Genomic DNA, 12,630 nt, shown 5'->3' with positions numbered 1-12,630 from the left:
TTAGAACACAGGTCACAGCAAGTAAGATGGAGGAAGAGGACTGTATTCAAGAAATAAGATTAGGAATAATTGAAAAATAGAAATAATTTTGGAAAATCTGGTGGTTGGATTTAAAGGTTAAGAGAAGGAGCAGTCAAGGTGACTGTAGATATCTAGCTGAAGTGACCCGGGTGTGGTGACACTGCCGTGGTTCAGAGCATAGAGAGTAGAGCATGTCATTGACAGGAGCATTGGCCTCCAGGGATGTAGACATCATCCTGGTTTGGAGGCAGAGAGCAGTACAAGCCTGAAGCATGGGGACAGAGGGGATAGCTTGGCCCAGTGCAATTGACTTAGGAATCACTTGTATTTATTCATGAATTAAAACTCTGAGAGTTGACCAATATATCTTGGGAAAGCATAGACTAGGAAGGAAGGAAGGAAGCAAACAAGCAAGCAAGCAAACAAGCCAAGGATGAGACTATAAGGAATATTCTGAGGTCAGGGATGGGACAGGCATACTCAGAGGGGACAGCATGAATGGTTACAGAAGCAGAAAACTGGTGCTGAGAAGCTGAGGGAGTGCAGCGTCAGCTGCAGTTGCAATTTGGCCTTTGACCTTAGGAGCTATGATTCCTGTGATGCACGGGGTCCCAGCTGGAGTAGACACCTTCAGTGTGTGTTGTAGAGCAGTTCCAGAGTTCATGGCACATCCCAGAGTAGAGAAGCTGAGAAATTTTGGGAGAAACCACACAATTATTGGATAAGCCATATGAGTAGGCAGTGATAGTAGTAATGCTTGTTATTTTAGCCCCAATGTACAGTACCTCATTAGCTCTAATAACACCATAGTGATGAGTGGTGTTCATCATGTGTTAGTCTGTTTTTCTTTACTAGAGGAAATATCAGAGGCAAGGTAGCTTTATAAAGAGGTTCATTTCACTCATTTTTTTCTGATGCTCATAGTTCAAGATCACACTGTCTGATGTGTTCAACCTTTGATGAAGGTCTAGTGGCAGATAACAGAAAGGCAGGCAAGAGGGGAGGTCATGTTATCAGATGAAGCTTGAGATTGGGCTCCTCTAGAACCTTTCAGGAGCATGTTCCAAGTACCCAAGGACCTCTCACTATTATTCACTTCCTGAAGGCCCACCTCCTAACATTGCCACATGGTGGATCAGATTTCTGATTCATCAACACTTGGGGGACATACTCTGACTTTATGTAGACCATGGCAACAGGTGAAGGATTGAGTCTCAGAGGGCAATAAGCCTTCGTCATCTCTTTTGATTTCTTTCAGTTTGACTCATCTAGCCCCCCCCCCCCCGAGCAGGTGGCAGTGTGTGGCTTGGGCAGTTTGTGGGGCCACTGGCAGTGGGACCAGGAGCAATTCCCAATGAATGATCTGAGAAACCTTACTCAGCCTAGACACAAGGGGAGGGCCTTGGTCCTTCCTCAATGACATGGTGATGTGACAGAATTTGTTTGACTCCCCTTGAACAGATGGGGGTGGGGGAAGGGGAAGGAGGGTGGATCAGGATGGGAGGGAGGGGGAACTGGGATCAGCATGTTTAAAAAAAAAAAGAAGAACAGAGGGTAAGCCGCCCAATTATAAAATGTCAAAACCAGAAATGTCCCTCAGAGCTTGTGTCTCTGTTAAGGTCAGGGGAGCATGTGGGTTGCCCAGCTATGTATGTGGCGGACATTTTTTGTTTTCTAGGTTGAAGAACTTAACTCCGAAATCAAAGAGCTCACTGCTGCTCTCACCAAACCTGGGGAGGCTCCCTTGATAACACAGGCCACAAAATTCCAGGTAAGAGTTTTCATTAGTGTAAGCCATTCTCTCAGCTCCTCATTCTAAGAGAGGCCTGGACTTTGCAACTAAAGGGAAACTAGGAGAGTTTAATAGGGGAGCCATCAGTGGTCTTTAGTGATAGAATTAGTTGAATCTAATTAAAGGTTGGTCTTCCACTGATTTTGGGAGCTTTTCTGGCCTCTCAGTGTGGTGGTGGTGGTGGTAGCCACTCTGGTATTTGGGAGTGCTGACTTTACTTATAGATAACATATCTCATTTTATTTTTAAAGTTCTTGAGGAAATAATTATTGTATCCTTGTATTTGTGAGGTTTTTGAGGCTTGTTAAGGGTATACAACCTACTCAGTGTCACACAGCTAACAGGTGGTAGAGTCAGGGTTTAAATTCAGCAGTTAGAACTAATAACAGCCCTTTGAACACATACTTTGTGCCCAACCCTGCTACAATGTTGTGTGAAGATTAACCCCTTTATCTGTGTAACATTTGAAGTAAACACTGTTATATCCTTGTTTGATTGATCTTCAGGTTTAGAAATGTGACCTTCTCGGTGTCACCACACTGGTGCATGGCAGGGCCAGAATTTGACCCCAGGGCTCCTGGCACTCCACAGCCTGGAGTTATTTGCTCCTCCTCTCTGGCTGCCTCTTTCTTCTTGCTGCTTTCTGAACTTGTGGTCCATACTTTGATGCCTTGCCTTTGATCTCTTTGTTGTGCATCAAGATTGGCTCCCACCCATCTTCATGATAGTCCCTCTTTTTTCCAAATTTTAGTTTCATGTTTTTAATTATTTCAGTATTTTTCTCCCATGTTTCTAGTTTGCCTATACAATGTATGTAAGCCTATTACTGATATGGAATCAGTGAGGTTTCTTCATTGGGCTAAGTCCATCCTCTCGACCATGCACCGGGGTGCTTCTGGTGGTCGGGTAGATGTTCTATCTGATTTAGGGCTATTTGATTTCCAAGATTCATACATCCTGCCTTATCTGTTGCAGAGCTTTGGCTCACAGAAAGAATAATTGCAGTAATTTGGTTTAAATCATGGATGCATGCAGCATAGGCAGAGCTCTGCTTTTGGGATCTCAGACTTGCTGTTTCTACTGTTTTGACAGCAGATGATGAAATTGAGCTGAGCTTACATTTTATACCATTCTCCCCTTCTTAGAAAATAACAAGTTTTAAAGACCAAATTCTTTGGAAAACCATCAATATTTTCAGTTGCTTAAAAAAAAAAATGGTAGGAGTTGATAGCCAAAGTCCAGTCCTTCTGAGCTCTAGTTTACTTTTCCTTGTTATATTGGGGCTTAAAGGGAAAAAAAAGCAACCTTGTAAACTTGACTGTTACTCAGGCATACTGCATGCATTTAGTAATTTACTGACCCTTGCTTCTGGTCAAAATGCAGTGCATGCAGAGTGAGGTCTCTCAATAGCAGCACGGGCTGGATCCTTGTCTGTAGTACACAGAGATCAGGTATTGCTGAAGCTCTGTATGTTGTGTATCAGGTTGGCAAGTCTAAAGACATCTCTTGATGCTTCACCCAAATTGGTATGCTTTTGACCTTCCGAGCGTTTGAGAGGACAGGACTAGAGTGGCAGCCTGTTTGCAAAGCATGTCCTTTATCCTGGTCTGATTAGCCGTGAGTAAGCACTGCATGTTTGTACCAGTGCTTCATCTGAGGTATATGTAGCTTCAGTGTTGCACTGACTTTTAAGTGTGTATCTTTCATGTAAAAATACATATTGAGGTGTGTTGTGATTTCAACTAATTGCAGCCTCAGTTTAAAAGCCATTATGGGTGCTGGAGAGATAACTCAGAAGCTAAGAACACCTGCAGTTCTTCTAGAAGGCATGAGTTTGGTTTTCTACACCCAGAAAAGACAGCTTATAAGTACCTGTAATTCTAGCTCCAAGGAGATTTGAAACCCTCTTCTGGTCTCTGTGGATAAATGACCCCTCCAGACATATATAATATACATAATTAAAAATAAAATGCCTCTTAAAAAGAAAAAAGACAAAGGTCATAGGGTTGATTTGACATCAAACTTGACAATGAAGCAGCAGCAGGTGATATTTAAATTCTTGTGATATTTAAATTCTTAGAGTGGCTGCCAAGGTACAGATGCACAGACTCAACTTCAGATTACAGGTGTGACTGTGTGCAGGTTACAGTGTGGGCTGGCTGGTTCTCCTCATAGCCATTCAAAGTTATTTATGGATAGGAAATGGCATTCTCCTCCAGTTGTAAAAGTAGAAACACTTATTGAAGGTATACTTAAAGTAGTAGAAAGAAAGAAATAGAAATTACCTGTATTTGAACTTTTTCATCGGGACCTTCAACTCCCCAATATTGACAAGGAGACTTACCATTCGTTAATTGTAAAAGCTTGGCCGATAGCTTAGACTTTTTCCTAACCAGCTCTTATAACTTAAATTAACCCATTTCTGTTAATTTACTTTCTGCCTTGTGGCTTTATTACCTCATCTCTGAAGTGCCCATCCTGCTTCCTCTGCATCCCTGGTGTCTCTGCCTTCTTCCCAGAATCCTCTCTGCCTGGAAATCCTGCCTAGCTATTGGCCTTTCACCTTTTTATTAAACCAATCAGAGTGATATATTTTCACTGTACAAAAATTATTCCACAACAGTTATCAGCAAACTCAACTATAAGTATGTTCACTGTTGATACCTTCACATACATGCATATATGCACATACACACACAAAAACTTTAAAAAGTTAAACAAAATTATGTGTGTGTGTGTGCATATATGTATGTGGTTATACATGGAGGCCAGAGGTCAACATCCTCTGTATCTCTCCATCTTATTATTTGAAGCAGGGTCTCTTGTTGAAATGGAGGTCATATATTTAACTAGGTTGGCCAGTAAGCCCCAGGGATCCTTTGTCTCTACCTTTCTAGTTCTGGGCTTACAGCTGTGCAAAACTGCTTCTAGTTTTTATGTGGGTGCTGGGATTGAATTCTGGTTCTCGTGCCTGAAGAGCAAACACTTTACTAACAGAAACATCTCCCCAGCTTCTTTCTCTATATTTTTTTTTTAAAAAAGAGATTGGGATTCCCATATGTTACTCAGTGTCTTAGTAATGGTAAGCATTGCTGTGAAGAGACACCATGACCACAATAGCTTTTATAAAGGACAATATTTAATTGGTGTTGGCCTATAGGTCAGAGGTTTCATCTGTTATTATCATGGCAGTAGCGTGGTGGCATGCAGGCAGACATGGTGCTAGAGGAGCTGAGAGCTCTACATCTGGACTGATAGGCAGCAGGAAGAGATAAAGCTATACTGGTCCTGACTTGAGCATGTGAGACCTCAAACCCGCCCCCATGACACACTTTCTTCAACAAGGCCACACTTATTCCAACAGGGCCATGCCTCCTATTAATGCTACTACCAGTGAGCCTTTGGGGGTCATCGTCATTCAAACCACCACGCCCAGGCTTGTCCCAAACTCCTGGGCTCAAGTGATCCTCCTGCCTTGACCTCTTGAGTATCTGGGATTACAGATTTGTACTGGGCCATTAAATATTTCTTCTATAATCTTTTCTTTAACATTCTTGCCATGGCAGCATAGTGTGGATTTCCTCGGATTTTTTAATTTTCATATTGAAATAATTGTCAACTCACATAATATGTTCCTGCATCCCCTTATTCAGTCTTCCAAGGTAATATCTCCTAAGCCATATAGCTAAAACTGGTCCAGGGCGTTTAAATTCTTTTATACTGAGCAAAATAATTTGCCTAGTTTTACATTTGACCTTTAGCCACATGTAATTGGGCCAAATATTTGCCATTTGGGCTTCATTCAGGAAAAGGTAAAAGCCTGCTAGGGAAGTTTTTCAGGGGTTCGTTTAAGGAAAATTTAGCATGGAAAGCATTTCTATGAAATGAGTCGAATGTGTGCATTTGAGTTCTTTGAGGTTGGATATTTAAGGAGATTTTGCCGTCATTGTTCATGCAATAATCCTGCAGAACTTCCACCACTTGGTAACTGTGAACAATAACTGTTTAATAGTCCACTAACTGATGCCCTTCTCTAGCTTCCTCTTCAAATTTAGTCTTCTTGTTTTTATTCTTGCCACTTTATTGGTGTTAATTAGAGTCTTCACTGGTGAGGGCATATGGTGCTGTGCCAGAGAAGAACACAGGCTGGGAATCATTTGAATTCCAGATTTAATTATGGGCAGTGTGGTGATAGACTAGTCACTTAGCAGCCCTGAGCTTCATTTACTCGTGGTCATGGTTTAACTCCTTGTTGACGATGAGCATTTTGCAGACATTGTTGGCCTTTGCTTCTTGAGTTTATTTAAGCACCACCATCCACATTAATACCAATTTGCTCTCATATCCCAGTCTTCTGCTTCTTTATATTTAATTTCAAAGGAAACTAAACCAGAAGATTCCAAAAAGTTATTGTGGAACAGATGGTGTTCATTCTCATTTCAGGTTCCTATGTCCTGAATTTCAGTTAGAACATGGGGTCAGATGCCTGGGCTTTAGGGAGCCTGGTAGGGGCACAGCTCCTAAGACCCTAGGTTAACTGTGGCTGTAGTCTACTTGCTGAGCAAGTGTGTTGACCACCTGAATAGCTAAGAGGTGATTAGTGTCAGGCAGAAATAGATTTCCTGAGTCTGGGGCCTTAACTTCAGTCTGAGTTGTGACTGACAACACAAGTATCATTGTTTTTGAGCCTCTCTTGGTCTAATTGGAAGGACAGACTTATTAAATAAGTTTACTTTTGACCTGTGTACAGCATTTGGGAGGCAGATGCAGGTGGATCTTTTTGAATTCGAGGTCCATCTGTTCAGCATAACTTGTTCCAGTCCAGCTAGAGTTAGTTACATGGTGATTTTTTTCCTATTGAAAATATTACATAGACTTCACAAAACCAAGTTTTTAGGAAACTAGAAAGAATGTAAAATGTATAATCTGAGCATGACTCAAGCCACGTCACCAAGTACCTAGATTTCCTTCTATGCGTAGACTTATTTTTAAGTGACTTATACGTTGGCTGCTGTTTTCACTTCACACTGACATGGGTGTATCCATCTGTTTTGATGTATGCTATATAGTTTTGGCAGTTTTGGACTGCTGCTCATTAGGTTGCTTGCTTTTTTTAATATTTATTTATTTATTATGTATACAGTATTCTGTCTGTGTGTCTGCCTGCAGGCCAGAAGAGGGCACCAGACCCCATTACAGATGGTTGTGAGCCACCATGTGGTTGCTGGGAATTGAACTCAGGACCTTTGGAAGAATAGGCAATGCTCTTAACCACTGAGCCATCTCTCCAGCCCCATTAGGTTGCTTGTTATCAATTACTTTTGTAATTCTGTAAGGAGTAACTGAATATAGGCTCTCCTCTTTTGATTCTTCACAGAGTAGATCTGAGGAAGGAATCACTGGGATACATATAGGCTCACTTATACTATGCAGAGACGCATGGTTAATTTCCATTCCCTCATATATTTCAGGCTTCTAGGTGCTTAACTGGTTTTTATTTTGTTTGTTTTGTTTTCATTTTTCAAGACAGGGTCTCTCTGTGTAACAGCCCTAGCTGTCCTGGAACCAGCTCTTGTAGACCAGGCTGGCCTCAGACTCACAGAGATCTGCCTCCAGAATGCTGGGATTAAAGGTGTGCACCACCACCACTCGGCTGCTTAGCTGATTCTTAAAGTGTTAATTAAGGATGAGTGTCATTTCAAAACAAGCTGGATAGCACCAGATAATCCCATTTAAACAATCTTACTTTGTAACGTAGAACTTTTCGATTCATTCTTTTTATTGTTAGTGGTTTAGAACACTTTGTTCATTTTTGTATTTTATGTAAATATTTTCTCAGGTGAATTGTATGTTAATGAAATAAAGACAGTCTTGTTACATTTAGCCCTTGAGCTCTGATGACATTAGAGTCTTTCAAAGTGGACTTTGCCTGCGGTGCTGACCAATGACGCCTTTTGAGCAGATAAGTCTGGGTGCAAGCCATACTAGCAAAGGAGGCCATTGCTGGTGCTAGGACCCACCACTGCTTCTCATATTTTCTATTTGTTATTTATTGGCTGATTGTGATATTGGGGCTTAAACCCAGGGCTTCACATATACTAGGCAAGTGCTTTACCACTGAACTGCACTCCAAACCCCTTTTCTACCCCTTAAAATTTACTTAATTAAATCTTTTTTTTAAATCACTATGAAAGAAACATGTTTAGTTACCTTAAAGCATTAAAAAATACAGAGAAACAGAAAAGCCAACTTATTCCGACTGCATTGAAGTCAGTTTTGTTAACAGTTTGTGTTTCTTTTCCTCCACCACCACCACCACCACCACCACCGCCGCCGCCACCACCACCACCACCACCACCACCACCACCACCACCGCCACCACCACCGCCACCACCACCACAGGCTTTCCTCGTTTCCTAACAAATTCACAACCTAAGCTTTGTCCTGTATTCCGTGGGCTTTGGATACTGGATGCTGTTAGGTTTTTTGTTGTAAAACCAGGAGGTCTTATAGGTTTGTTTATGACATGTGAAAACCAGCTCCCTTTGCCCTCTCTCTCCTAGGGGTCTGAGGATTATGAGGCTGCCCTGGCAGAAAAGGAAGCCCTGTTGACCGAGCTGCACTCAGAAAACCTCACAAAGAGCGCTGAGAACCAGCGACTGCTTGGAAATGTTAAAGTGATCACCCAGGAGTTGAGTGACCTGAAGAAGGAGAAACTGAGACTAGAGAGGGACCTGGAGGAAGCCCACCAAGAGGGGAGCAAACGGGCCCACACCATCCTTGTGAGTGCCTCCCACCCTCCTGACATGATGGGGGTTGCATCAAGACTGGGTCCTGTGATGGTTTCTGCTCATAGGAAGGGGAGTGCTGAACAGAAAACTTAAGAAAATCTGTAAGCTCTAAGGGTTTCTCTTATCTCCTTAGTGACAATGACCCAGCTTGACACTCTTATTCACCCTTCTCTCTCACTATTGCCATCAGGTTGACAATAGTTTGTGTCCTGCTTTTTCATCCATTACTCACTCGTGCTGGGTGTGAATGTTTTTCAGAGAGATATTTTTTGTGTCTGTGTATTTAATCATTTGGTTGCTCTTCAGTTGTTTTAACCGGACACTTATTTCAAAGCATTGGGTATTTTCACTTTGTAACCTGTGCTTCAGCAAACATTCCTACCCCTGTGTGTGAGTATTTAGCCAATGACATAGGTTTAATTCCTGAGTCAAAACCTACCAACATTTAAAGACTACTTGATAGACATCAAACTCTTCTCCAGACAAATTATACTGGCTTAGACCTGTTTTAAAACTATGCTCTATTCAGCACTGAGTATTAGCATCTAAAAATTCTTCCTAAATTTGCTACACTGTTAAATTTCAATTCTATCTAAACTTAAGTACTAAGCATGGTTTAAGTGAATCCCTCCTGAAAGTTGTGTATACACACATAGCCTTGGTGCATCAGGCAGGACTGAGTCTGAGCCCGAATGGTCATGGATTCTGTGTTCTGATTCACCTTTCCAGAGTATGGCATGGGCAGTTATAGGTAGCTAAGGCTTGGGGGAGAGCCCACAGGTCCCCTGGCTGTTATAGGCTTGGGGGAGAGCCCACAGGTCCCCTGGCTGTTAGCACATTGCCATGCTCGTGTCAACACTGAGGAGGGAAATGCACATCTTTGCATGTTATAGTGACTATATAACAAACGTTCAGAGAGCAGTCATGGAGTGTTAGAGAAGAAGCCATCAGCTACATTTCTCCCACTCCTTCCTCTTGTCAACACTACTCTCAACCTCAGTGTACCTGACCTCTCCATCCAGTCACAGGTTGGTCACTGCCCTGTGATTTTGGGTCACTCACATTGTCTCGGCACCCTCCAGGTTGTGTAGGACACAGAATGGCCATGGCGAATTATTCTCACTGATAGCCTTCACATGAGAACTCAGTTTTCTCCTAGGTTTGGGCATTTTGACTGTGTGACTAATGCCACAGTGAACATCTCTGAGCATGCAGACGTTTTCTCACAAAACACCTAGGAGAAACTGTGAGAAGTGTGGGTGTTAGATGACACAGTACAAATGTTTTCTCTGCCAGGTTGTCTTGAGTCCAGAAGGTGTCCCATTGTGTGCTGCCACCAGAGATATTGCAGTAGGCCAGTTTGTTGTATTCAGATAGAAGTTATGTTTCCTATATTTTGGATGCTGTTGGGAATACTAAGCATGATTTCTGAAGTCCTTGCTTTTCTGTTAATTCCAGACAAGGGAGGACACATAATGTACTGCTGTGCTGTCTTCCCTTCAGTCCTGCGGAACAGTCAGGTTGTGAGGTTCCCAGCTTGGGTCATGTACTGTTTCTGTTGGTAGGTGTGTGGATATGTGTATGTACATGTATGCCATCATTGGCGGTCTCACATGTTTTTGTGGGAAGCAGGTGTCCAGAGAATATAGTGTTGTAAGACTCTGGGAAGACCAAGACAAGAGCTGTTTTCCCAAGTCCTCACCTTAATTGAACTGGCTTGGGAAACACAGCTTCCTGGCATCTCATTGTGACTGCTTTTATGCATTATTGCGTACATGTCTCTGGCATGCTGGTCTGGGCAGTTTTGTTATTTTTGCTAACGTATTTCACCCCATTGCCATCTCTTCGTAACTCTTGGTTATAGTCTAGGAGTCTAACTGTGTCTCTGTCTGAAGGGTGTTTTACACTCGATCATGGGGGAACATGCTGAGGTAGTTATTTTGCTTCATGGTGCTAGGATAAAAACACAGGTGGAAACATAACCATGCATATCTTATCAGCTTGTTGCTGTTAAGTAGGTTCTTTAATTATTCAGAATGCCTCCCACTTGACAGCTGCTGCTGGCTTTGCTTTGTATTGACAGAAACAAAACCTAGGCCTCTCAGTGACTTCTATTTCTGCCCTCAAAAAGAAGAGAAATTGACTCCAGTTTCAGTATCATTGAATACCTTGTCTAAGCCCTCATTACTAGGCATGGACATGCTTCCTGAGGAGAGGTAGAAACACACCATTACAGGAACACAGAGGAAGGAAGTGGCTTGCAAATTGTAGAAGGTTCTTGAGGAAAATGAGTTGTCTGGTTTATGTGGCAGGAGAATAGGCAAGCATTCTACCAATGGAGCCTCATCCCTGACCTTATTGTATTTGCATTTTTGAGTCTGGCTTACTTTGTCTAATTCCATTTCTTTCCTTGAAAATATCACAGTTTCATTTCTCTTTAAAACTGTATAGAATTCCATTGTGTTTATGTTTTAGTTACTTTTCTGTTGCTGTGATAAAATACCAAGATGAAAATCAACTTAGAGTAGAAGGGGCTTATTTTGACTTAGGGTCCCAAAGGGATAAGAGTCCATTGTTACAGGAAAGGCATGACAACAGTTAAGGAAACTGTGGTGGCGGGAGCAGGAAGCTGGCTGATCACATTCCCCATCCATACACAAGAAGCAGTGATAGAGAAAAGGAAGTAGACCAAGGCTATACAACCTCAGGACCCATGATGTTCCTCTAGCAAGGCTTCGCCTCTTAAAGGTTCTGTAACTTCCCCCAAAAGTACCACCAAATAGTGCCTCTAGCTGGGGACCAAGAGATAAAATACGTGGGGCATGTCTCAAACACCCACAGAATATATGCCAGGTTTTCTTTATCAATTTATTTTATGGTCATTCAGGCTAATTCTATTTCTTGGGGGTTGTGAATGATACATAAACATGGATATGCAGGGATCTTTGTGGTATGTTGATTTTGAATCCTTTAGGGGTGTACTTGAGAGGAGTATAGCTGGGTCATATGGTTGTTCTTATTTTGAGAACCCCTTTGTTGAGTAGATGACTGAGTTTTGGCACTTAATTTTTGCAGATTTTAGTGCCCTATATGTTATTCTAGGCTGGTCTTGTACAGTCAAGCCTTACCATGAGGACACTCAAATCCAGTTAGATCTCTCCTGCACATGCTCAAGTTTTCCTTTGCTCCATAGGCAGGAAAAGGGTATTGGAAAGAAAAATGTTCTTAAGTCCAGGCCTATTTCTCTGTCTGCATTTAGTTCAGTCTTCAAATTATCTTTTATAATGGAAACTGTTATCAGGAGTGATGACAACAAGCAGGCATCATCCCTTGCTGTATATGGTACCTGCAGCTTTTACAGCAGCTGACCTCATCATATGTGACCAAAACACATGTTTGGGCCAAGAGAATGTGATGCTCATTTATAGATTATCTGAGCCTCATAATTTAGGTGACATGGATCTGGTCTCTAATTTCAAAACTTTGCCTAAGATACTATGTTATATGCTGACAAACTAGGAACATGACACATTTGACAGAAAGGAAGGTTTTTATATTCTCTACTTTCTATTGATCAGAATAATGTGTTCTCAAGGAAATCAGGCTGCAGCGTTCTGGTTATCTGAACTTAAAAAAGTAATTTGTTCTTTTGTGTTTTTCAAACACGTGGTAGTTTATAGAAAGTTATACAATTAAATGAGTTTAGGTATATAGGCTCTTAGGTATAAAGGCATTAGGCTCTTTTTTTTTGAGAGTATCTCTATTTTTTTTAATTTATTTATTTATTAAAGATTTCTGTCTCTTCCCCACCGCCGCCTCCCCTCTCCCTCCCCTTCCCCCAATCAAATCCCCCTCCCACATCAGCCTAAAGAGCAATCAGGGTTCCCTGCCCTGTGGGAAGTCCAAGGACCACCCACCTCCATCCAGGTCTAGTAAGGTGAGCATCCACGAAACTGCCTAGGCTCCCAAGAAACCAGTAGGTTCAAAAACCCATTGCCATTGTTCTTGAGGACTCAGTAGTCCTCA

The 12,630-nt window shown here is 42.0% G+C and overlaps 1 protein-coding gene across 6 annotated transcripts in view; it reads left to right on the top strand.

Annotated features, from left to right (window-relative positions):
• Window positions 1-12,630, top strand: part of Cdk5rap2 (CDK5 regulatory subunit associated protein 2) — a 161,178-nt gene that overhangs the window by 23,066 nt on the left and 125,482 nt on the right. For all 6 annotated transcript variants that reach the window (XM_050135239.1, XM_050135230.1, XM_050135234.1 and 3 more), the window contains 2 exons: window positions 1,700-1,792; window positions 8,377-8,595. In XM_050135239.1, coding sequence (XP_049991196.1) covers window positions 1,700-1,792; window positions 8,377-8,595 — 312 coding nt within the window. The remainder of the gene's footprint in view (window positions 1-1,699; window positions 1,793-8,376; window positions 8,596-12,630) is intronic.

Source organism: Alexandromys fortis, unplaced genomic scaffold, assembly GCF_014885135.2.
Source record: "Alexandromys fortis isolate MF-2015 unplaced genomic scaffold, M_Fortis_MF-2015_v1.1 scaffold_29, whole genome shotgun sequence".
In the NCBI taxonomy this organism is placed as follows: domain Eukaryota; kingdom Metazoa; phylum Chordata; class Mammalia; order Rodentia; family Cricetidae; genus Alexandromys; species Alexandromys fortis.
This window is presented reverse-complemented; position numbering and strand designations above follow the sequence as displayed.